Source organism: Nothoprocta perdicaria, unplaced genomic scaffold (assembly GCF_003342845.1).
Source record: "Nothoprocta perdicaria isolate Ctin4 unplaced genomic scaffold, notPer1 scaffold_253, whole genome shotgun sequence".
NCBI classification, from domain to species: Eukaryota; Metazoa; Chordata; class Aves; order Tinamiformes; family Tinamidae; genus Nothoprocta; species Nothoprocta perdicaria.
Window position 1 is genome coordinate 2,199 of NW_020455481.1, and position 26,200 is coordinate 28,398.

Below are 26,200 nucleotides of genomic sequence, written 5' to 3' on the forward strand. Positions count from 1 at the left end.
TTCAGAGAACAGGATAATTATAGTGTGATACACGTGCAAGAGCCAATCCAAAGAACAAGAATCTTGGAGTGTTTATCTTAAGAGTCATCTGGAAAAACAGACACGTAAACTACTAGAAGACAAACTATTTTGAAAACCTACTATATACTTTTTCTGTTATGTTGTACCTTACTCATCATACATCTGCAAAACACCTCAGGTTTTTTTTTTTTTGGGCCATTATTTCAAGCTTCAGGATCTTGCTTTCTCCCCTCCACTTTTGTCAATTTTATCCAGAGTAGAGGTCCATTTTTACATATGTTCAGAGAACATCTGTGTGGAGATGCCTAGACAGCCACCAAGGCTACCTGCACATTCTTAAAACTTTATTTGCTATAGCCATCCTGAAGAACTGCTAGACTATTAAGAAATTTGGTCCTAGCCTTAAACTGTAAAGGGATTTGATAGGGAAATTTTAGCATTAAACCCAGCTCCACGGAGAGGTGCTTTCAGTTGCTAAGCCTTCCAAACTGCTTTGGAATTGTTTTTGGGGGGCTGTGATTTTTTCCAGCCTTCTTCTCTGCCATCCTAGCACCATCCTCAAAGTTATAACTCATGCTGCTATTAAAGTCCAAGCCTATATTGTGGGTTTCTCAGGGAAAGTCTCTTGGTTTAGAGACAGTCACCCATTGACTTCAGTTGTTGGTCCCAAGGAATAAAAACAAAGAAAAAAGTCAGGCTGTTTCTAGCTGTTGGCATGGGAGTAGCGATAAGAAGAGCTGAATATATCCAAACCTGAAAAACTGCCAGCCATAACAAATGCCATTACAGCATAGCCCTGCGTGTATTCTGGAAGAAGCTCAAGAGAGCTACTGCCCCAAGAAAAAGTTTAGATTAGGGCTATATTTCTGATAGTATTTTCCTCTGTCCTTCATATAAATAGTTGTGATAGTTAAATGGTTATTCTCAGGTGTAATGGGGATACTTTCAACAATTTTTGTGTGTACTTTTAAAAATAAATTCTTGGAAGATAGTTGTGAAGTACTCCAAGAGCTCCTTACCCCATCTTTCCCTTCTCTAGCCTGCCTCAAAGAGAACTTACACGCTGAATTTTAGATACTCTTTCAAGAAAATAATAAGTGTATATATATGCACACACCTAGCACCTTCCTTTAAAGAACTTTTCCTGAAAAATTGCTGGCTTATTTCATTATAAAGAGGCAATGTTGTTCAAGTTTCGGTGTTTTGGCAGACGGATATTTTTCTAGTATAAGAGCAATGATGATCATACACATAAACCCTTATCTAAGAGCGAGGGTTAGTTAAATGGGTGCTCTTCTGCAGAGCATTAGCCCTCAGCAGTTGTGTGATGCAAGCTGACAAGGGTCTACACAGAACAGCTATTATCTGAAAACTGTTCTCTGCAGAGGCACTGCTTAATTTTGAAAGTAGGTAGAGAACAAGTTCTAGACCTTCAAGTGTCTGCCCAGGAAAAATGCTTCTGTGCAACTAATACATCCTATAGTCACAATAAATTACATCTCCACAAACAAAATGCAGAGAAACCCTCACCTTGATGAAAGGGAAGACCAGGAAAAGGATCATTTTCCCAAACTGAATATTATTAAGCACACTTAATATAACATCTTCAAGATTCAGCCTTCACCATTCTTCTTCTCTTCCTTTACCCTTGCTTTCCCATCCCATTTACATTTTGTGTCAGTTTATGCCAACTCATTTCTCTGTTGTAAAAACTAATAATCTTCACTTGCCATTCTTAGTCTAAAGGCACCAACCTTTCTTCAGTGTTCATAATAATAAAACTCCTCAGTCTGTTTTGTTCTTTACCTCTGCAGACACTGAAACAGCAGTTGAAGGAGCTATGACAGCTCCAATGCTTTAGGGGGAGCAGCTAAATTAGCACCTATCATTTGTGCACATGTAGGCAGCATTATTCTCCCTTCCATCCCAAAGTGCAGTACAGGATTGACTTTATTGATGCATAAGTATTTTCATAGTATGCAGTTTGCACAATAGTCAAGAAAGTTAGCCTTGAAGTTGCCATTTCAAGCAGCTGTACAAGTATATTACTGCTCTGCATCTTCTCCTCTTTGACTTTTCCACTACCCCAGCTCTTCACACAGAGCCTCCAGAAGAGGAAGCAAACAGCATTTGACCCCAGCACTTTGGGGCCAAGTTCACAGTCTGCATGCACACCTGTGAAGACACAGGCCTCAGAAAAAATAATTTTTAGAACAACATTCAAGCTCTTGCCTTCATTTTTCTTCAGCCTTCTCTTACTTCTGCAGGTTGCATGTTTCAGTGAGTAGGCTGGACCTCAGCGGGGTCTGAAGGAGCATGGGGGAAAGCTGTGGTGTTCTGCACCTCATGTAAAAAGTCACACTCATACTCCCCAGACCCTAACACTGGGTCCAATTCCATTTATTCCATTTCCAAGACTTAGGTAATACTTACTGCCTTTGCATTTCACTACAGCCAAAGGCTTCTGGAGGTAGAAAGGAAGGGAAGGGGCAAGTGTCACTGAATAAAAGCTGCTAGTGTGGGTCACAAGTCCCTTCCATGGACAAGTCCCTTCCCATGGCTTGCCTGAATGCCCCAGCTTTGCCCAGCAATAGCCTCTTTTACCTTCCATCACAGATGACTAATGGCTGTTCTCTCCCTCTCAAGGCAGCCTGCTTACAAAGGGAACAAGGGGGTTAACTTACACTCAGATAGCCCAGGCTGCAGGGTTTGACTCAAGGCTGCAGAGCCATACAACTGACAACAGAAGCACTTTCTGAAATTAGCCCAAGCAAAAAAAAAAAAATCTAGGTCTGAACAGCCTCGCTTGGATTGTTTGTTCCCCTGCACTTTTCCTCCTCTTTGGCTCTCTTCATAAATCCCAAGAAGCTCCTCCTGACAGCTCAGTGGTGTTAGCATTGACAGATGCTTTGCTATAATCTTCGCCATGCCCTTCAGAGACAGTCAGAGCATCCAAGTGCTCTCTGCTTTCCACATATCTTGACGATGAAGTAGCCGTGATAAAGCTCCTGGGCTCTTCCGACTCCACTTCTGACATGCATCCTGTGAAAAAACACTCAATTCAGTGATAAAAGCATCAAGAGAAGATAGTAAGAGCTTTCCACAAAGTCTGCCAGTTCTGCCCATGTTCGAAGGTAAATAAAATCAGCAGGAAATGGTGATTCAAATCAGTGCCTGAAAACAAGAAGCAAGTTGGCCAAACATCCAGGCTAACATAGCAGTCAACCTCAAGGGTTCTCACTGATGAGTATGGAAGAAAAGCTGGGATTTCTAATACTAACCTAGTGACCAACCTTTGACAAGAGCTATGAAATACCTTGATTTCTCTGCACATTTTATTATGCTCTAGAAACACAGCAACAGAGCTGGGTTAGTCTACACACACACAGAGCCTAGTAAGGTTTGACTGACTATGTCAGAGAGCAAATCAACAGGGAAATATTCAGAAGCAGCTGAGTAGGTTAAAGCAGTGCAGGAGGAGAGAAAACAATCACCAATGAAAACTATGTAACCCTTTAGTACCTAGCATAATGGGGTTGTTTCACCTCCCAAGGCAATATTTTTTTTAAGTCATACCCTGTGCAAAACAGCTTTAATTCTGCTTAAGGATGATTCCTCCTGCACCAACGTTTATGAGCTTTCTGCTAGGATGAAGCACTGGCACCTCAGTGTCTCTGTGTACCTGTGAAGGATGCCAGTAGCACAGGGCAAGTAAGAWGGGAGCTGAATCCCTGGGCAGGCTGGCAATCCCCAAGTGCCAAAGGGAAGGTGGAGGAGCGTTCTCCTCCTGAGGAGCTACTATGGGACGAGCAGCACTGCAGAGCAGAGATGCAATAAGTATCAGAGGGTGCATGCAAGCCTGGCTACCTGGCTCCTGCACACATGCTYCATTCCTCTAGGAGAGATTGGGCCCTGCACTTGAAAACAGCGGAGAAGGGCAGAAGGGCAGCTATAGGGAAGGACAGTAAAGCTGATCAGGTTGAGTTATAACAGCTTTTCCCAGTTTGCTTTAAAAGCCTGTTTGGGCATTCAGGGTCACTCCCAATTTAGGACACTCCAACACSTTGCACTTTCCTCAGCTTTGACCTCACCCACGAGGGAGCTGTTCCCATTAAGGCAGGAACCTGGCTGCATTTCCAAAGCTGCTACAAGCTCAGCACCACAGGGCCGTGCTGATGTTGCTCTCAGTGCTTCTCCTTCAGGAGGGCCCACGTTGCACGCGGAGACCCTCCTTGCCAGATCAACTTGTTGACTTGTGCAGTAACACATCTCCTCCTGAAGAGGAGCAGATTGCTTTTTAAAGCCATGAATGACAGTGCTGCCTTGTCACTAGCGTCACCTTGTACCTTAAGGGTACTTTAGCCTTTTCATCACTTCTCGTGCCTTACCCAGGACTCAGACTCTGCTCATGCTAAATGCAAGTGTAAACAGATCTTGAGTAATAGTCCCTGTCCTGAGGGACTCCAGGTCTTAAGGACAGACAATTAAAGAAATAAACTACCACCTCATTTCATAGATGGTAAAGGAGAAGTAAAGGGGATAAGACAGCATATGCAAGGGCACAGGAAATCTGTACAGCAATGTTAGTGGAGCTCTGCTATTCAGGGTGAGCCTTTTTCTAGTCACAATACGGTCTCATCTCTTTTCTAGGCTACACTCAGTCTTCCTGCCCCCACCCTCACCCAGCAAGTCTGCCAAAACTGAGGGGCAGTGAGGGGGGAGGCAGGGAGTGTTTTAAACCATGCACTTCAGTTGCACCGTRATATTTGGGGTCTCACACTTGCTAACCCAGCCCCTTGTATATGACAGCCACACAAGGTTCTACACAAGCAAGGAGCTATTACCTTGTTTGCATGCTTCTCCCACGAAGTTTGTGTACGTTTGGGGCACACTTGTTGGCTGTTCCCATGCCGAGGTCCCGAGCCCATCATCGCTTCCCTGCAGTACGTTCTCTTCAACCCCTGAAGAGGTACAAAGTGCCTGCAGGCAACTTACCACAGCTTACTGGGCAACAATCATTATGGTTAAGCATTTCCTGCAATGCAAAGGCTATTTCACTTGTACCTAAAGGCTATTTCACTTGTACAGAAACCAATGGTCAGTATGTGGCTCAAAGCCTTTGGAGCTTTGAACCTTTTATGTGAAACTGCATGTAAAGGGTTCCTGTGCAGTAGGTTGTGCAAATCCTTGTCACCACTGGCAAGGATTTACATCTACAGAGCACTGCAATTCCCCTCCTCAAATTGCCTGATCTACAGGAAATCCACAAAAGCTGTTACAGCTGATAGCCAGTGGTCAGCAGCCAGTTGCTTTCGACCCAAGCAAATGGAAGAGATCTCCAGCCAGCTCTTGGCTCACTTGCAGAGATGATCTGGCTACCATACAAGTGGTTGGATGGTTAATCTTTTTTAGTTTTTTAAAAAAAGTTCTCATATTTAGTTCACACCTGTACTAACATTCCTCTTAAGTCAGTGTGGGACTAAGAATGACCTTGCAAGGCGAAAGAGGCAGATGACAGCAGTACAAAGCAGAAGAATTAATTCTCATCTGACTTGAGTGAATGGAGTATTATCCCCACTATTCTTTACTATATACTTTACTATATACTTTAATTTCCTGTTCATAGCAGCAACACACTTGATTCAGGATACAGGAAAAGTATATCCTTATTACCAGAAACCCTCCATTTTCCATTAGCAGAAATATAATAAAATACAGGATGGGTAGGAATATGAAAACTCTGTCCAGGATTAGCTCTTTCCTTTCCCAAGAAAGGCTGTGGGACAAAGCTACTCACTAAACAGGGAATTACATTCTTGGCTGTAGGAGAGTGCACATGCAGGCAAGGGAAAAGGATAAGGTTTTAGAAGACAAATATTTGGCATCAGCTTTTTCCCAGTGCAACCACTTTGAGCCAAAGTCCAAAGCTAAGCATTTCTTCAATGACAAATCAGTTTACTTAACATGAGCAAAAAGATCTAGACTTGAAGCAATTTGGAGGCTCTCTGGGTTCTCTCAGGGAATATCCCATTGGATTAAATAAAGTGATATGTTTATCCATTTACCAATGAAACTACAGAACTAAGTTACCCATGGTCAGAGGAACTTCAAGTAGAAATGAAATTGCTGAGAAAGAAACAGAGAGAAATGGTACAGTGAAGAGCATGACAGTGCTGAGGGTCATCTAAGTCATCTCAGTTTTCTTCCCATGTTTCTGTATATAAGGGCCACCAAGTTAAGGAAATTAGTCTCTAGGGGCCTATCACTTCTGTGGGCAATGTCAGTCCTTATTTACTACTAGCTGTTATAAATTATTCCTTCACTAGCGTTTCTTTGGAGAAATGTGTTCTGAAGTGTGGCGTTATTTGTATCTAGATACATACGAGCACTAGTTCAGTTTATGGTGTTGTCCCAAATAGTTCTGTATATCAAAGTCTAAGACTGCGATTTGCAGCAGAAGCATCTTTTCACTGAGAAAACTGCCCAAAGTTTAGCACTTCTGCCTCAAATTGAATATAAACACACATGTTGTACTACTAAAACAATTCCATTCCAATTTCTACATAGTTTTGTGTAGGAGAAACAGATGAGGAAGAGGAAAAAGACTACTTCCCACAGGAAAATTAATGATAGCACCTGGATATGTCTGATTCCCTTTCCAAGTTCATCAAAAAAAACAAAAAAAAAAAAAAAAAAAAAAAAAAAGAGACCTACCAGAAAAAAAGCCTCAATAGACTTAGAAAATATTCTAGAAAGCTATGAAGGGCATAAGGACATGGCTTGTTTAGGGAGGAATAAAAAAAAAAAAAAATTCACAGAAAACCTACACTCACCTTTCATGGTTAGCCTGATCCAGTCCAGGAAAGCCATCACTCTTGAGTAGACTCCTGGCTTCTTTAGTCTGGTACAGCCAACTCCCCAGCTGGCAATGCCATGAAGAACAAATGGTCCATTTTCCTTGCTGCAAACCAAWGGGCCACCAGAGACTCCCTAAGAACCAGAGACCAGTGAACTTGGTTATTTTGTTGACCCCTGCTATGCTGTAAGCTAGAAGAGCAATGACAGATCAGATCGGACAAGGAAGTCACTGCACAAGCCTCTGRGCAGAAGGAGGGTATACAACTCCTGGCACAACTCATCCTCAAGCTGAAGACACCAATTTAAAGGTTTGGTCATCAGCAGGGCAACAYGGAATAAAGACTGAGCACAGGCTGATGACTTAAGAGCACTAGAGTCAATCGTTTTACRCTATGTGTAATTTATCAGTCTGCCATAGGACTGCAGTATCAAGAAGGATCTGCTTTTTAAGCKTGACAATGCCTTGGTCAAAGTTATTTTGCCTTTTATTTAGGCAAAATAAATTATTTATCTCCTTAACTATTCTTACCTACCTACATCATGATTTGTATAAATCCAATAGACATCATAATAATTTCTTTTACTCAGAAAGAGTCTTGGAAATGGTTGCAAGCAACCTACAATTAAGACATATTTCACTGAACTAAGAGAAAGGTTTCAGAAAAYGCAAGACAGAACATCCTCTATTTACAGTTCTCAGAAATTACCATGTAGAGAAACATTCAAACTGTGACCACAGATCTTAGCACAGAGCACTATGTCTTGCWTAACTCTAGTAGAGATTGACCGCACCTACTGCTCTTGTGAGCATTGTCCATTCCATGAATGGACACCTCTTGGAGCTTTTAACTGCCATTTGATGTATAAAATTCCCTTGTCCTCCCCTCATCCTCTCTCCCACCCCTTCTCCCAGGGGATTTGCTAACATACAAGTGTAGAGAGAAGCAGAGACTTTCCAGAGCACTCGGCTCATTTCGCCTCACCTGACAGGAGTCCTGCCCTCCAGCAGAAGCAAAGCCTGCACAAAGCATCCTCGATGTGATCCCTCCAGGGTGACTTAAGTAGTAGTTCCTCTCACAGACTTCATTTTCAAGTACAGGAACTTGCATCTGCTGCAGTCGCTTAGCTTGGCTCCCATCTGCTTGGGGAATAAATTGACAACACACTTGCACAGTACTTCTACCATAAATGATTCGCAGCACTAGAAAGCTCACCACTGCAAATATCCAAAAGGATTCACCTAAAACACAAATCTCTTGTTGTCTATTTCTAGAGAAAATCAGATACAACAGGACAACTTAATAAATGAATCCAACTTCCTTCCAGATTATCAAAATCCTCTGCTTATAGTTTACTCATAAATCAGTCCTGCCAGGCGCAGGAGACGTTTTTTCTTCCTCAGAATCGGTACTAGTATGGACCCTAGCTGCAATCATCTGGCAAAAGGGGCTGTCATTTCATCATATCCAGAATTTGATGCTCATCACTTTGCCATAGAAAGAAATCCATCTCAAGTTCTGGTTCTGCAAATAGAAGCCAGTGCTCCACCTATTCCAAGGTTTTCCCTACAATRTGACTTGCACTCACTATAAATTGCTTACATCCTTAAGCAGTTTAGCATCAAAGGATCTTTCCTTCATTCACAAGTAGACTCAAACCCACTGCATCTTAGAAAAAGAGCAATTGCTATGGTAAGTATGAACAGATGAGTATAATTAAAGATGGAAAAGTATGATGTTCTTGCAAGAGGCAAATAGGCAAAAATCCAGAGACTCACCTTCTTCAGTGATCCCCCATCCAGACACAGCACAGAGGGAAGAGGAAGGCAAGGTCTCCGTTCTGTGGGGTAAGCACACTGGCCTCACCGCAGCGCTGTACTCCAGAGGAGCCTCTAGCTGAACCAGGGCAACGTCAGAGTCGTAGCTCGCTGGGTCAAAATCGGGATGCACCACGATGGTCTTCACGCGCCTCCTCTGTAACAAGACACGAGGGGTTATGGCAGAGAAGGAACAAGTGCTCTCCAAAGAGCTTTCTGAAGGAAGAGAGAGCAAAGAGGAGTAAAACTAGTAAAGGAAAAGGATATACATCCCACAAACAATTGTCAGACCGGAGAAGAAAAGTGTATACTTTATGAAAATATTTCATGAAAATAAAAAGCTGTGAGGACTTGAATAATGAACTCCTCACTTTTTTTTTTTTTAATTTTATTTTTAAAATGGAATGCTGGTACAGCTTATCTAGATCCTATCCTGAGCCTAGAGAGACAACTACTATTGTGCCAACACAAGTGGGAATGTTTTGCAGAAGTCTAGTGAGAATCCATTTTTGCTTTTCCCATATGCATTTCTTCCTTCCTATCTCTACTAGGAGGGTGTGGTCAGCAAGTTGTTTTTTTTTTTTTAAAAAAAAATGGACAGATATATTGCTCAGCACCAAGACAAGACTGAAGTCACTCATTCATCTGCTAAGTATTTTAGCGACGATGAGAAAAAGACAGATATAACACTTCTACGAGTTTCAAGCTAGCCATGAGATCARAGTCATGGGATTTTCTTTCTCATCCCTCCACATGTGCTGTATATCAGTTACGTTGTCCTGCTGTCAGCTCCACACTATCTGCACATACCATATTCCTCCAGACAGGCCTGGGACGGCAAAAGCAGTGGCATCAGCATTTTCTAAAATAGCACTGCTTGCTTTTTACCTGTTCTGTTGACTCTCTCAGGCCTCTGTCATGGTCTCCTACTGTCACAGTCCAGTGCAAGGGGTTATTGGATCTGTGTAAAAAAAAGCAAACACTGGAGCTATACAGCCAGCCTTATAGCTCCCTTTTCCAGCAGTCACACACTTTCTGGCTCTAATTAGTCACTTATTCCCAGGAATGCTGAGCAAGAGCTTCTCACCGCAGCAAGTGCTTTATGCCAGCTCCTCAGTCAGAGCTGTGGCAGAGCCCGACAGTGCTATTAACTTCCACATAAAAAGCACATCCCAAACCCAGACAGGGCCACCTCTAGAATGAAAGGAAGGGCAGATCGGAAGCACAGCAAAGGAAGCAAAGATGGGAACGCAATCTCCGGGGAGTGACACRAGTAAACCTGTTCACCCTTCGTGCCTGGGGGCCCTGGTCCCACAGCACTCACAGGCGCGCACAGCGGGCGCTCGTCAGCAGCCACGCGGGGCTCACAACAGCCCCGTYGCACCGGTAGCCTCCAAGGAGCTTCAGGGCCGCGTGCCAAGGCCAGCAGAGGGGACAGGCCTCTTCGCTCCCTGTAAGGCGCTGGAACAGCCACCACGGAGCGAGTGCAGGGAGACCGCAGGCACCTGCAACACAGCGAGGACCCAGCTTGCACTGAAGGCCCTTGTTTGGCTGGATTATCTTCCACAGTGGACACAGCTAGACTGAAAATACAGGAGACACCAGATTTGTGGTGTCTTTCCCACCAGAAAGAGCGGGGAGAAGGAAATAAAAACAAAGTTGAGTCCCAGGACCCGAGTCCCAGGGAGTTTAATGGTTCAGGGAACAAGCAAGGCCCAGGACTGAAAGTAGGCATCTGCCATCCCCTCACTCTGTGTTTCCTATTTCAGATAGRAATTGCATGCAGTCAGAAGGGACAGGAGCTGCTGCACATCCTGAGAAGTTGGGACATTTCCCCGCTGCTTTTCTTCTGTACGTGATGMACACAAAAGAAGGTTTGAGGTGAGAAATCATCTATTTCACTGCAAAAAGCCGTTATAGATTAGAGGAAAGCTTCTAGCAGCAGGTCAACTGAGCAGAATTCAATTTCTTTACCCAAGGGGAGCTCTTTCAGAGGCAATGTTGGCACAGTAGTTGATTCTAAGTTTTCCCTTTCCACTTCTCCTAGAAAAGAAGAAATAAGAAATAAGAGAAATAAGCTCTACTTGACCTGGATCAGCAAGTCTGGCTTCTCATCCCCCTAGCTGACCCCTCCAAAACGCCCCCTTGAAGGGAAGTGTTCCTCACCATAGCTCCCCAGCAGACACCAGCTGGGGCACATTCATGARGTGAGGAAGCAATAATAGCAGACTCACCCCCAGGCTCAAGGCCCTCTTGTTTAATGAGATTTCCAGTGAGGTAAAGGCAGGTGTCAGACTGATAGAATTAACAAGGATGATCATTTCAGGCAAGAGAAGCTAGTCATTTCTCAGAGAGAAAAAAAGCTTGATTCACCTTCTTATTCAGAGCCACAAGCAACTGTTATGTTTTTAAAATTGCCCTGACAGACTGCAGCAGGTTTAGTCTTAAAAAAAAATAAGTTCAGGAGTCTAAAAATAGATGCAGATGATGTAGACATTGTTGCACTCAGCAGGCATCTCTACTAACCTGAATGAACAAAAGTGAGCCTGGCTCTGAATCCTCTGAAGCTGTTCTCTCCATCACTCTCAAAATGCACCAGCATTGTATTCTCAGGGCTCACTACGGGTTTAGGAATGGAGAATCCACAGAGATTAGCTGTAGGAAGGAACAGGCTCTACTTAAGATGAGAAATAACATCACTTAAGTACTTCTGRCTTTAGCTAATCTAGGCTTCCAAGAAGAAAAAACTCATCCAGAAACTTCATGACTTTCTAAAAGAACAAACTTTTCCAGAAGACACACTTGCGGATGTTCATTAGTTGCCTTCATAAGAAACACTAAAAAGGTGAGTACTGCAACTATTCTACAGTACACAGAAGTAAACCTTGTTTTCTCACAGTGGAGTTAAAAGCAACCTCAGACAGTGGGAATGCCCTCCACTGCACAATAGGTACACAGAGAACTGTATTTCCTGCCATTATGGAGTGCAAGCAGAGCTTCTCCTGAACGAGCTACGTGTAGAGGAGGACTTGCAGCCCCTGCTCCATCCTTTGGAGAACACTTGGTCTGCAAAGCATATGGGAGCCCTGTAATTGGAGCTGGACAGGAAGCCCACAGTTTATTCCAGAAGAGTTTTCCTGTTAGAATCACAGTTTCCTAAGACAAAGTTKTGTTGGAAAGCACTGAGTGAAGTACTTCAAGATGCTAGAAGCTTTCCCCTGAAAGATTCCAGATTCTGTGTCATCAGCCTTCTTTCCCCATTTAAATATGTTCTCATTTCCAATGAGAAACAGATTTCTTTAAGAGATACCTAATGTTAATACTGATTTGGCACTTGGTAAACATGAGAAATAGTTACCACCGCAAGACAGAGGTGGAAGGTCACTTGTTGGTGGCAAACCCAGGACAACACAAGCCTGGTATTTGTTTAATGTAGAGGAAAGTGCACCAGTTCTTCACCATTCTAATATGTCTTGATTCACACATCGGCCTGTGGTGAGACAGCCAAGGTGCAACTCAAGTGTCTCCTGAGACATTTAGAAAAGCAAAACAAAATAGTAATTAAAAAAAACCAACCCACTAACCTACGGTGAGTGTAGAGCCTCAAAGTGTTTAAGTGTCTAATACATTGCACCAGGAATAAGATTTGGAAACACAGTTCTCCTCAAGAAGGGAAGTTAGGAACACTTTTACTTATGCTGACTTAAAATTTTAATATTGACAAAATCAAAGCAGTTTTAAAGTGAATAACTGAAAAACGTTTCCTTTCAGAAGTGTGGCAGTGTGATGCCCCAGGTTAGCAATTTTTCATTAGCAATATTCCAGCAGTGTTAGTTCAACCCCATTCATAAAGAGTTCATTTCCATTTCGGTGGAATTAGATGCTAATCAGAGCAGTTCTTTCACTCTGCCTTACTTTAAGGTTTATCTTCAAAGGGACACTTAGGGTGGAGTTGCTCTTGCTGTCTCCTTAGCGAGCAAGGYGCAGCAGAACGCTTGTGTGTTCTTTTGCTGGGCAGACAGCAGAATGCAACTATGGTCCTACACCAGCCATRCAATATTGGCTAAGGAGCCCAGGCCAAGTGCCATCCCCACCARGACATGGGAACTCCTGTGCTGAGGGAGCTCAACCATTAGCCCCACACGCAAGGAGGGAACATTACGGTTACTGCAAAAAACAATTACCCTGCCCTTCCAGTGATACATCAAATACCAGATTACAGGAGGAGTATTTTGATATGAAAAAAAACTGATTTTTTCTTCACTGTAAGTTCTAACTTAAGACTGAAGCAGGTGGTGCTTACCTAACTGGTTTTCTTCTTCAGCATCGCTGTAAASAGTAACTGCATCATAAATACAGCTCGGACTCGGTTCTACAGCAAAGTCTTCAAACTCCAGCTGCAAAGAGAACAAGCCAAAGGAACTCAATAAGGCTGAAATAACTAAAATATTTAACCTTCTTAATGATAGGCTAGTAAAAACTGCATTTAGGAAAAATTTGGGCATGGTTTCCCTTGCTGAGGGGGCCACAGGTTGCACCCAGTCACTGTCTGCCAAAAACCCTGGCCAGACTCTCCCAATTGCTCCCTCTGTGCAGGGCTACAGAGCAGGGATGCAGAAGATGAAACAGGCCTAACCTTTTCTGTGAGGAATTTCTCAGGTCATCTTTACCACATCATACTCTTATCACATCTTTGCTACAACACTCAATGTAACTTCAAAGAGTCTGTGTCACATATGGAGTGCCCTTGTAAGAAGGCTTTATTTTCAAGAGCCTGGGGGAAGAGGTTTTCCACTTTCCTATTTTTGCCATTCAGCAAGTTCTCACAAACACAGCCAACAGGTCTGTACACCATTGAACAGCCCTAGGTTCAGTATTATTTTCCATCCCTTAGCCAAGAGAGCAGAGGAAAGATTTTGCTTGCAGCAGTACAGGAGGGCAACACGACTCCTATCATAAGGTGGGACCAGTTCAATGGGATGCTTGCTGCGCACAGCAATAGTCAGTAAAAAGCAGAGGAATGATGCTGGTACTATAACTGGGAGCTATTAACACACAACTCATGTGCAACAAGTAGTAAATACCTCAATAAAGAGCTTAGTACCTCTGATACTGACTGGAGGAAAAGGATGATCCCTTGCAGGATGATCCCTACCTTTCCCTTTCCAGCATGGGGTTTGAGGACTTCAAGATAAAGCTATCCATAGATCAGATTGGTGCCTACAGATTTCAAGCACTTAACACAAGTCATCAGGGAGCAGTTAAAGCAGCTCCATGCACCAGCTCAGAGGAGATGCCTAATTGGCAAAATAAACCCTGCAAAAAGTYAGCGACCTGGAAATCACACAGTTTATAGGCCTGCACGTCACAGATGTTTCTGGCAGGATTTTATTGAACTACTTCCCCAAATAGCTCTGAGTGCAGATGTTTAAGCACAGCTTCTCTTTCTATTACCTTTATGGTATTCTCTATTGGAGCCTCAATGAGCCAGTGGCACTCTGTGTTCCTGGGATACAAGCCAGGGTAATTAGCAGTATCAATCCTTCCCTCTTCCACTAGGATTGCCACACTCCCACAGCCTGAACCTACAGACAAGGAAGGATACAGATTTAACACACGTCAGCTGTACATTATTTTTTAATAAAGCCACCTCAACAACTTGATTTTTGGGGCACTCAGGCACACTAAGGATAGTTATTCTTTTAAAGGGAACAGAAAGACCATGAAAGGAGTTTCCACAGTACAGACAATGTCACCTGCTTCAGATTCCTTGGGGACGGCCGTGAAGGCGAGCTCAAATCCACGGCCAGTATTGTCTCCATCAGAAACAAACGTGACGGTGGCTCTGTCTGACTCTACCAGCAGAGGGGCCGGCAGCACGTCCCCACACATCTTACCTGAGGGAGGACACAGAGCCATGTTAAAGGTGGACAGAACATGCATTTATTCAGGTGAGTCTTTGCAATGTATTACACTAGACCCCATCAAGAAGGTCTCCTCACACAGAGACACTGTTCTGCTTTAATTATTGGAAAATAATTAGAGGCTRTAGAGAAAAAAATGAAGAAATGGGACTTAATCTAAAACAACCTCATGAAGTTCCTGGAAGATGAATTGCACAGACTAGGAATTATGATTAGGCTATTATTAGCAAATAACCATTAACACTAAAGTAGAGTGGAGAAACAAACAACATTCACATGAAACATTTGAATTTAGAATCAACAGCATCTCAGAAGGAAAGGACACTTTTTGGTCTCATGCCTACATTTGCTGAGAAATCTGCATATAATCCAATYTGAGACTAACAAGCAGACTTGTGCACTGTGCCTCCAACACACACAGCACTCGCTGGCGACACTAACAGTGCAGCATCCTGAACATACCTGCACAAGCACCAGCTAAGCACAACAATTAAGCATTCGATTTATTCTGATATCCAGGATTCATAGGTGTAAGGGAGACAAAGCAGACAGAGCACAGAGGATTTGTGCACAGCCGTAAGGCACYGAAACACTGAGCCCATGACTTGTGCTGCATGCCAGCACAAGCATAAACACGTGCCCCAGTCCACTTGCCTTGCTCCACTGGGGAGTCTCCTCACCCAGGATCGCAATGCAAAATAAAAAGGACTTCACAAAATGTGGCTAAATTTGCTATTATTTATGACAAACAATGGCAAGAGATTATACTCCATGATTCTCAGTCCAAGGCACTTACTGATTAATTCTCTTCTACTCGAGTAGATGGAGACGTAATCACACTCACATCCAACTTGACTCTCTACATCTAGCTTGGTGAAGTGTATCAAGATGATCTTCTCTTCTGGCACTGTTATATTCCAAATGCACAGGCTAGAAGCAAGCAAGAGTAAGTGCAGTTGTCTGCATGACTTAGCTTTGCCCTTSTTGGTCCCACCTTTTATTGGGAATCTCCAATGACTACCTTCATGGTGGCACAGGCTACAAGTTGATAAATGATGTCACCAGTTTCGCTTGGTTAAGTTCATAGGTTTCCTCTTTACATAAGCTGCCTGGGAAGACGGTCACCAATAGCAAAGGACTGTGGTGTATTTGCTCAGCACTAGTTGGGGATCAACATTTCCTTACGGCAGCTCTGTATTGTACAAAGGACATCCCACCAGTCCAGACCTCCACATCCCCACATCCCTTGCAAGAGCTAAAAGCTTCTTAGCATGAGCTGACATAGATATGGTCAGACTACAAAGGATAAAGGATACAGCAGATCTCCAGCCATGGTTTTGAGTGTGGCTCACGTTGAATCTGCATTAAACGGATTGTGTCCTCCTGYCCTCAGGGACATCCTGTCCACAAGCAGAACAGGGGATTTGCATAGTAGAGGACTCGCATCCACTGTAATCTGGAGACCAYGAATAGCAGTTCCCTGGCCAGCATCAGGCAAGAGACCAAGATCACTCAGGAATGCTTCTGAAAATGTTTTCTGAGGGAAAACGCTCCAGTAGGTGCTCTGCAGAAAATCCAGTATTTGGGTTACCAAAGCCCAGTTACCTGTTGTCAGGGTAATTATCCTCCAAAGCCTGKGGATACTGAATGCGACCATTTTCTCCAAAAACCGGTATGCCTTGGGAACTGCACTGAGCTGGCATGGGAAGAGGGTTGGGCACAGCAGCTGGCAAGAGAAAACCATCATAAGGAATACTGCCATGCAAGTGCTATCAGTCACAGCACAGCCTATGACACTGCAGTTGTTTCAAGCAAAACACTTGACATGCAGCTAAGAGAAGTCTCAGTTACTAACACTGAATTTGATCCCAAAGGTCTATTTAAAACCCTCCCCAAACCTCCAAATCTGTCCAGCCGACACAGTGGTCCTGCATTCACTGAGCCTACTAAGAACTGCAATAGCTTCCTCCACGTTTACTTTTATTTAAAGGCAAGTTTTAATGCTAGTATTCCCTTTGTCTTTATGGGCATTCAATTTGTGCAAGCCCTAGTAGTTCGGCTTTGTAAAGGCTAGTGCGGGCACTTTGGAGCCACACGGCTTCTGCTCCTTGCAGTTACCATTCCCAATTAAGAGGCACATCCCCAGCTGCATACAGTCCCTTTCAGACAGTATTATCATTAAGAAGCCCTAGCAAAGCTGCAATAGGTTAGGTATTGTAACACCCCACCTTTGATGGCTATGATGGAATTTAATGACATTTTTAATAACTTGTATTAGTGCTACAATCATCTGTAGAGAAAAATACAAGTGTCCTGCAGAGAGCAGCTAAACTTGTGTCTCCATATAAAGGGCTCTTCTGATAAACCTCTAAAACTGATGCGCTCAATCCAGCACACTGCTTCCCATACACATTCAAAGCTGTATTTGATTAGGAGGTAACCCCCACCACCAATGCTGTGTGCTGCTTCAGGAACACAACAGCAGCTCAGCTTTCTGGCTGGCAAACACTCAAAGAGCTTTTATGAGAACAGGATGGGTATTCAGCGCTCAAGGGACACTTCTGAGCTAGGAGGACTGCATTCATCCAGAAAGAGGGACAGCAGGAGTAGCCTTCTGCTTTCCCCCCTCMGGAGATGAGAAGGTCAATGCTGCTATTATAGCTGTCTTTCTGAAGAGGGAAGTAYCTGTTCAGGCCTTTGTTTCTACCATCCCAAATTCAGAAACTACTTCGCTACTTATGAAGTGGGTGGAAATGAAGCAGGACCACCGCGGAGAGAGAGGAGGGAAGGTAGAAGTAGCAGGACAGTTTTCAAGCTCTGACACGAACATACAGGAAAGAAAAGCCTCAAGGTGCTYGCACCTACCAGCTGTCATGTGCTGAGCAATGAAGTCCATGAACGCAGCCACCCGGGAGAAGACGCCTGGGGAGCCCCGGTCCGCGGTGTGTCCCCATGGGGTACCCCAGGCCCTGGCACAGCCCACCCCCCAGGACACCACGCCGGCCAAGGTCCAGGCGCCGCTGGGTCTCATGCACGCGAGGGGGCCTCCAGAGTCACCCTGCTCAGCCCGTGGGGAAGAAAAACACATTATTCACATGCCAGCAGCACAGGTCTTTGCTAGGGTTACATGAAGGGGCCACACGTACCACAGAGACCAGCACAGCCTCCCTTGCATCTCCCCAGTCACCCAGGCCTGGCATTTTGCTGCTCATTGAGCTGCATCAGATGATCTAAGCTATATAGGAGCTATGCTCACAGAATCAGGTTGTTTCACCCCTCTGAAGTGACTTGTAGTTTAGCACCCTACCTCTTTCCCACCACCATTCCCCTTTCCAGGTGTAATTTAAAAAATGCAAACTATTGCACCAAAATTAACTACAGCATAACTTTAACTTTGCAAGTGTTCACACAAGCTATGACAGGAGGTGGGGAGCATCTCAAACTGCTTCTTACTACTAGCAAAAGCATCCATGCAAGTACCTGAAGCAGCCAGGTGGAAGCACAGCACACTGGCTTCCCAGGACACAGACAAGACAAGATGCTCTCCTGCTATGGGGAACAGGGCAGGGAGCACTAGCCTACAGCAAGTGTTAATCTTAACATTCCCAATGGTGAACAGATAGGTCATAAACCCCTCCTAGTGCAGGCAGCAGTACTTTTCCCCAAGCAAAAGGTGAGAAAAACCTCCTTTTCCACCTCYTGGTAGGACTGCCCGTGGGGTGCCACCACTGCAGGTCCCTTGCAGTCCAAGCAGAGGTGGTGACACCCACATGCTGGGACAAGGCTCCTCCTGCTAGCAGCACTCAGAGCAGACCTGGGCACGGGAGCACCTTCACTGCAGTTTCCTGCCCGCATCAGTATTCCCACCAGCAAAACCCTCCTCCTGCMTCAGTTATCCCGAAGCTCCTTGCAAAGCCCTTGCTCAGCGGGGAGCTGACAGCGCTGTCAGCACAGCCCTTCCCCGTTCTCCCAGGAGGACAGTTTCCCAGCGGGAAGGAGAGCCCTCGCACAGGGCCAMGCGAGCCGCAGGTCGTTACCTCGCAGGCGTCCTTGCCGCCATCGGGAAAGCCGGCGCAGAGCACGGAGCCGCGCGGCGGCGCCGGCAGGCCCGCGTCCCGCAGCAGGGCCCCGCAGGCGTCGCCGTCGACCAGGGGCAGCTCCACCTCCTGCAGCACGGCCGCAGGCCGCCCGGAGCCTGCGGGCACAGCGCAGCGTCCAGCGCCCAGGGCGAGGAAGAGGAGGAAGGGCGGGGATGAAGGGCAGCCACCACCATCCCCTTCCAGAGCCACGGCCAGCATGGTGAGCGGCTCGTGAGGTCAGGGCCTGTTGCCTCCTTGTCAGTGCCCAGTGCCCGTTTTGGGGCAGTTGAGGCCTCACTGAAGCAAGTCACAGAGCTAGGCAAGCACATGCATTGCTTTGCTCTCAGCTGATGCAAAAATCTCATCTCTGACCAGGGCAAGAGCAGGACATCTCCTTGCTGGTGGGAATGGGTAGGGAGGGAAAGGATGCTAAATCTTCCAACTTCTTTGAAATCTGCCAAAATGCAAACGAGTGAAATTCCCTTGAGGGAACAACTTGCTCATAGCTAGTGGAGACAGTATAAAAKCCTGTGTATAATTTAGGTATAAGGGACCTATGCTCCCTTTTGCAGCACCTTGTAAGGACAATTCTATCTCTGCAAAGCAGGCACACATGCGCACAGCATTACTGCAAAGCACAACCATTGCTAATGGACTCAAGATTTTACAAGGGCAGGAGAACACTGATCCRCACATCCCTGCCAGTGCCAGCCCTCTGACAAGGAGAGGAGACCTTTAACTCTCCATCTGGCAAGAGTCACCTTTCCTAGCGTTGCTGTTCCTGAAATAAACCGTCTTCCCCAATCAGTGTCTGTATCCTGTAACGTTCACCAGAAGACCCTGCCGTTTTACTCACCCTCTGACATTTTGCCCCAGCCACTAGCCACGCACAGGGTCCCAGGCTCAAAGTCCTCATCCCTGTGCGGAAGGCAGATGGGGTGAACCTCGTCCCCTGTGGAGGAAAGGACGTGCACATGAGCACACAAACCCACTGGTTCCAATACCGTACTGTGAGCACAAGTCTCACTGGAGGATCAGCACCCTCCAAATAGCACCGAACCACCCGCCTTCCCCCTCAAAACACCCAGTCTCACAGGTATTTATAAAACAGCAATGCAAACGAGCAGCAATGCTGCCTTTAGGGGAGCTTAAGCTGAGCTTTGGCAGGCTCAGAGCGGGACGGGTGCCCCGTGGGGCTGGGCTCAGCTCACCGCGTCGCGCCGGGCGCTGCAGCCGCAGCACGGCCACGTCGCGCTCCGGGTAGCGCCGCGCCTCGAAGCCCGGGTGGACGGCGAYGCGCGCCACAGGGATGCTCTGCTCCTCGCGGTCCGCCCGCCGCAGCCCGTGCTCGCCCACCGTCGCCACCAGCCGCCCCAGCAGCTTCCTGGGGAAAAGGCAGCTGTTRGGGAGGCTGCAACGCATGGAAAAGCCTTTTCCCCCCCTCAAGCAGCATCAGTGCACGCACAGATCCCTGCCCAGATGCCAGTGTTCAAGCCCAAAGCATCCTCACCCATCCTGGGGAACCTGCCCTCTGCAATGGGCTATTTCACTGGGCCGCTGCCTCGCATTAGTTTTATTAGCCAAAAGGATAGAGAGGTTTTGGTTCATCTGTTATTCATCAAACCACTATTCATAACCAAGGAGAGCAGAGCTACCAGGAGGCCAGGRAAGGTCCTAGAAGATCTTTTTAGACAGCCTTGTACCGGGCAAAACAACAGCTACCTTTTACTCTGGACCTCCCACAGCATCTGGTGTTTCAGATACCCTAGATAGGAGATAACAAGGGCTGAGCCACAGGCTACCTGCAATCTGGGGTCCCAAGAGCCACATGGGGAGGCCTAAAAGCAACAGGAATTGAATGCCAAAGTCTTTTTAATCCCTTAAATTCTTTCTAATTTTGCTATCAAAGCAYTTAGGAAATGAGCAGATGCCTACATTCAAGAGCTTTATAATGGTTTTAGGCAAATATGTGGTTTAAATTAATGCTAGACAATTATGGGTTTGTTGCATATTTTATAAGCAATATAATGTCACAGSTAAACTTAGAGCAATCAACTTGAGCTGAACCAAAATACTCCTCAGATATTTCTTTTCCCAATTCACAGGGAGATGACTATGCTATCAGAGCAGTAGTAACCAATAAGTACATGGGGAGCAGATATGTAATTTACTGTTTTCCTTGGACTTCAGCCACAGAGTGGGACAGTTTTGTGCCTAACAAGTGTTGCCTGGGTCCTTAGCTCAGCCATAACCTGGAACGGGGGCTCTCTGTCCCCTGTGGGAGGCAGAAGCACTGCTCATCATCCTCACTTCCCTAGGCTGCATCTCCYGTTAGAGCCTCACACGGCACACAGGCTTGTGGCTCTCTGGTGATGAGGGCTGGTTTAAAGGTCTACCTGAACTGCTACAGAAACTGGACAAAAATCAAGCCTGAGACCATTGTCTCACCCTTTCAGGCTTCATCCATTTGAGAATCCAGGAAAGCCCAGTATCCAAAAAACCAACTCAGAGCCCATTCTAGTGGTGCATGGCAGCTTCATAGGAACCATCTTCCCTCAGTATCCTCTAATCTCTATAAGAATATACTCCTTCATAAAGTAGTACTTCAAGAGCTTTGAGGAGGACTAATTATCACTCACACTAGCTTTTATGACTCCCTACCCTGGGCTGTGGCACCAGAAATATTGAATCATGGCAGTTCCTTCAATACTTTCCAGTAAATTCAGATTTTTTTTTCCTCCATCCTGAGGAAACCCTTCACCTCATTTTATGATCACTTCCGGGCATAAGTAACAGACCCACTGAGGATACAGCTCAGTTTTAATCTCAGGAGCCCATCTACCAACACAGTGATGGTGATCCCCATGCTTGCTAGCAGTTTGACACCAGGGTTGCATGACAGTGCAAAAAGCTGCCCTAGATGGGAACATCATCGAGCAGCATTATTGCCATAAACATTGAAAGTAAAAGCACTACCTAATTTTGCAGTGAACAGGAAAACAAGGAGGTATCTCATTAGTTTACACATAAAAGTTTTTTCCACCATAGCAACTTTCATTATTCAACATCCATCCTTAAAAATGGTGCTCAAGTTCAATGAGACACAGATGTGAAGCTGACTGATGTGCAGTTACATTATAAGAGATTATAAAAGGGCTGGCAAAGTCGGCAGTTAAGGCTTTGTCTCTGCCCATTRAGAGGTCTTTAGCATGCTTTGTAAAGCTGGTCTTGCATTTAAACTACAGAAGCCAATGCAACTGCCATGAGTAATAGGACATCTGCCAGGGCTGATTCTACTTTTGTCTTGTCAAGACTTTTCACTCTAGACTGGTTTTAGCTGAGACAGGTGGTTAATTCCTCAGGAGACAACTCAGTGAGCAAACATCCAACTCCTAATCCAGTTTTTGCACTGAACAAGGCATTTAAATTGGAGTTACAATCCCCTTGTGCAGGGAGCCCTCTCCCTGGTCTTCAGTTTGGATCTCTGGGTGTTACTCCCCAAGAAAGAGTGTTCTGGTAGGGGACACCAGTGCATCTGGAGTGACCTGCCCCACAGAGCTGCACGTTGCAGAGCTCTGGTCCCACTAGATAACRTGGGTGCCATTCGTGGGTGCCATTCGCTTCCTAAGGAGGGAGCTGCACCACGCTCATGAGATGCCCTTGTTGTAATGGGAGCTTTTCCTAAGAGAAGCTGYGAGTTAGGAGGACAGACTTACTGCTCCAGGTTGGCCATGCAGTGAGCTGCAGTGATGACCACGTCTTCTCGGACTAGGCTGCCACCACAGAAATGGAAACGGCCCAGTTTGAGGGACACCTTCAAAGAGAGTCAGGTACACATCAAGATTAAGCAAGCCCTCCCAAAACATTAAAGTGTCAAAGACCAGACCAGCTCAGAAAAGCTCCATAACCATGCCATTTCTTCTCAATATTCACGTGCAATTCTCAGACAGCTGGAGCCCAAGGAAGCCATTTCTCAGATGTGACTGACCCTCAGCACCCMTCTTCAGTCCTACCAGCATTGAAACCCTGGAGCTCCTCAAAATGGGGGCAACTAGACAGAGGTCTGGCTGCTTCATGCCTTGATACTAGAAAGGAGTTCAGAAGATCCTTCTTTCCACTCCCTGCACCTTTCCCTCTCCCCATCTGACTACCCCTGGCTCCCTCCAGCCTCTCTTGCTGCTCTCTACATACATTTCCAAACTGCTACATGTATAAAGACAGGTGTTTGGGCAGAAGATGGCTAATACAGAATCATAGAATGGTGGAGGCTAGAAGGGACCTCTAGAGATCATCTAGTCCAACCCCCTGCTCCAGCAGGGACACCCRGGGCACAGGGCGGCATCCAGGCGGGTTTGGAASATCTCCAGAGGARGARWCTCCACAACCTCCTTGGGCAGCCTGYGCCAGGGCTCTGTCACCCTCACTATTAAGAATATCATTTGCCACAGGTCTCAAGCATAGCTCTGGCAACACGCAAGGAAGAAGTACCTTTCTCGTGAAGGAAATGTCTAACAGCAGTTTCTTTCTGAATAGACCATGTTCTGCTAGGTTGTTTCTAAATCATAGCCTCATGGTCATCACTCAGTTTTTTCACTAGACAAATGCAAGTTGTTAGGGAATGTAACATTCTTCCAYGGCAGTGAACTGGAAAGGAGCCCTCATTTCCAGGTTCTGCACCTTAAAGCCCAGCAGATGCTCAGCTGGCAAGTGTCACACGAGCTCTGCCACCAGCCAGATATCTCACCTTCACCATTAAACTGGCTTAGGAGAGGCAGGGGGATGTCAGACTGGGAAAACTGGGCAGGAGGGACTCCTGGAACAGATCCCACCCTAAGCAAGCAGAATTCAACAGCTTGAGGAAAAAAATGAGAGTGCTCCTGCCTTTCTTTCCCTTCCAGGATGGGAGCAGGGCATTATAAGACAGACCTGCCAAGGGTGTCCTCCAGGAACWGAGTCTCTCCCACCAACAATCCGAGAGAAGGAGCCAAGTGGTAGAAAATCCTCTGGGCTCTTCAGATCAATAGGACGAAGTCCACATTTCAGGTCTGCATAAAAGAAATGGGAGTATTTTGCAGCAAGACAGCCTTCCAGATGCTCAGAAGCACCATTTCAGACTTCAGGCTTTGCTGCAGGATGGGAAAGCAATAGGACACATCCCAGGTATTGCAGCTTTCCTGACTCCAGCCCAAGCTCCAAGCTGAAGGCAATTATGCAGAGGTAAAAAGAAAAAGTACACAGAAAGCAAATGCCTTGATAAGAAGTTGATATATGCAAAGCTGAGGTCTACTGTGAATTACTTTCATGAACTGTGTACAGTTATAGAGAAATCTAATTTAGATTTCATTCAGTAACCTAATTATTTCTTATAAAATACAACCTGCAAAGTTAAGTAGCAAGTACAACAGATAAGAATGTGACCTGACTTTATTCAGAAATTATTCTCCTGAGACCCCCACATCTAGAGTGCCCAGTGGCATTTAACAACCAAACCCACTRGAGTCCTTCTGAAGGATCTCATCTGTGAATCGAGTTAACCCAGCACTTGGTCTTGGCTTCAGTCTGAAACGCATTGCGAGAAGACAGAGCTTTCTCACATCGCTTTTGGCACCAGCTGTGCCTCAAATGTGGATGATGAGCGTGGGGAAAGTTTGACTTGGAGTGGAGGCYGGCCAGGGATGTTGGAGTCTGATTAAGTTTTAGATGCTTCAGTGAACTGTGCAATTYGAGATAAGTTTGTTGCCATCCCATTTACATTTTCCAGGGGAAAAAAAAAAGCATAAATAAGAAAAAAGTAACGCTCACAGAGCAGGGAATAACATATATAGCTGATGGGCCTGCCAGACCACATGCTGGGCTGGGAMGGAAAAGGGTGCACTACCCAACTCAATCAGCTGCAGGACACGKTAATCATAGCCAAGAACAGTGCAAAGTGCTATTTTAAATACTTGTGGCAAGAAGAGGAAGTGATTGCAACTCCTCATACCGGGTGTCTTTTTCTSTAGGCTGGTCAGCTTGGAGAGAGGGGCAGTTTCAGGCTTCTGGCTCCGTGGCCAAGAAGAGGACAGCTGCTCTCCCTCCAGTCCCTTCAGCAGGATGGTGTCCAGAGGTGCCCCAGCTGAAATTGCTCCATTAGTTCACATCCAATGCGTTTCACATGACAACAAATCAACCAGTGGGGATCCTCTGCCCCCTTCCAGGGGAGCCCTAGGAGGCCTTCACAGAAATTTGGTTTCAGCCATGCATAASGAACAAAATGCTTAGGAACCAGGCAGTATTCATACTGCATTCACCCTGGCATCAGTCTGGGTCAACTCCAAAGTCACTTTGGATTAATAACTTTCATAAACAAAACGGTGGAGAAGACCAAGAATCTGGCTCTCAATGGTCACCAGCTACATCACCACCCCTCRCACCATCTTTTTGCCCCACGTGGGCCAGTCCTTTTACTGATAGTTTTGTTAGGAAGAAGTTGCTCTGAAGAGCATCATTCCTCTGCCCACCACAACCTCTCTTTGCAGTCTGCCCTCTCTAGACAGAASTGTCCTTTAACAAGGCATAATTTCTCTTCTACCTAGAACTGTTTCGAGGAACAGTTAATTTATTTGGTTGGGGTAGAGGCCAGAGAAAGGGAGTTAATATTTCAGCCTCAGCAGGAGGAGCCTGAAGAAGGACTCAAGAACATGGTGGCAACAGCAAGGTGCTGCTCATCACTCTTCAAGACATTTTTGAGCTAACTGCTCCAAAGGTCACRGTTCCTATTTCTCTTGCTTTCATAGCCAGGGATCCCACGGCAGCAGCACAACCTGCTCGGACAAAAGCTCACTCATCAACCAAAACAAGYGCTCTGCCAAGTAGAGCATGGATGAAAAGGGAAGGAAAGATTTTTGGGAGAGAAAAACAAAACCACCACTTGGATAACACACTGATTTGGGGGTGCTACTTGCTTGGCACATTACAGCACAGAACGCAGCCTGTGCTGCCCATTGCAGCCCCTGCCCAGGGGCACCACCACCCACAACCACTGCTCCAGGACTCACCGCACCACGGGAGAGGGGATGGGAGAAGGGGCATGAGCAGGGACAGCAGCAGGACAAAGCACCCTGCTCCTGCCATGGTGCAGCAGCCTCACACAGACACCACAGGGGCTCAATGAACCAGCACCCTCCAGGTGGGTTTGAGCTCCCTASCGAGCCCTTTTAATTAACAAGGGGGCAATCAGATTTGGCAGGGGCAGCTGCAGGGCTGCAGGTTGGAGGATCCCAGGCTCCAGAATTTGCTCTTAGCCCTTCACTGTTGCAGAGGGGGCCCCCTTGCCTCTGCTGCAGCCCCTGTAAAACACGGTGGCGTTCAGCTTGGTTTCTGGCCCTGTGATCTCCCGGAGTGTCGCTCCCCAGGCTCCACAGGGCACAACAAGGCAGCGGGAGGACAGTTTCTCATGGACATGTTCATAGGGCATAGCACACAGATGAAACGCTTGGTGTTTTTCACAGGCAGCACCACTA

At 45.9% G+C, this 26,200-nt stretch overlaps 1 protein-coding gene across 1 annotated transcript; it reads right to left on the reverse strand.

The window, feature by feature from the left end:
• Window positions 1-704: 704 nt before the first annotated feature.
• Window positions 705-25,782, reverse strand: OVCH1 (ovochymase 1). Its single transcript, XM_026040338.1, has 22 exons — window positions 25,736-25,782; window positions 24,682-24,813; window positions 23,625-23,743; window positions 22,415-22,512; window positions 19,910-20,082; window positions 19,555-19,650; window positions 18,657-18,814; window positions 17,485-17,677; window positions 16,225-16,345; window positions 15,416-15,549; window positions 14,452-14,592; window positions 14,150-14,280; window positions 12,999-13,092; window positions 11,222-11,350; window positions 10,670-10,738; window positions 10,020-10,200; window positions 9,584-9,656; window positions 8,657-8,852; window positions 7,863-8,020; window positions 6,855-7,011; window positions 4,866-4,982; window positions 705-3,063 (listed from the first exon to the last, which is right to left on the reverse strand). Exons 1-22 carry the CDS (start codon window positions 25,767-25,769, stop codon window positions 2,873-2,875), a joined length of 2,895 nt encoding a protein of 964 aa, XP_025896123.1. The 5' UTR covers window positions 25,770-25,782; the 3' UTR covers window positions 705-2,872.
• Between the last annotated feature and the right edge of the window lie 418 nt (window positions 25,783-26,200).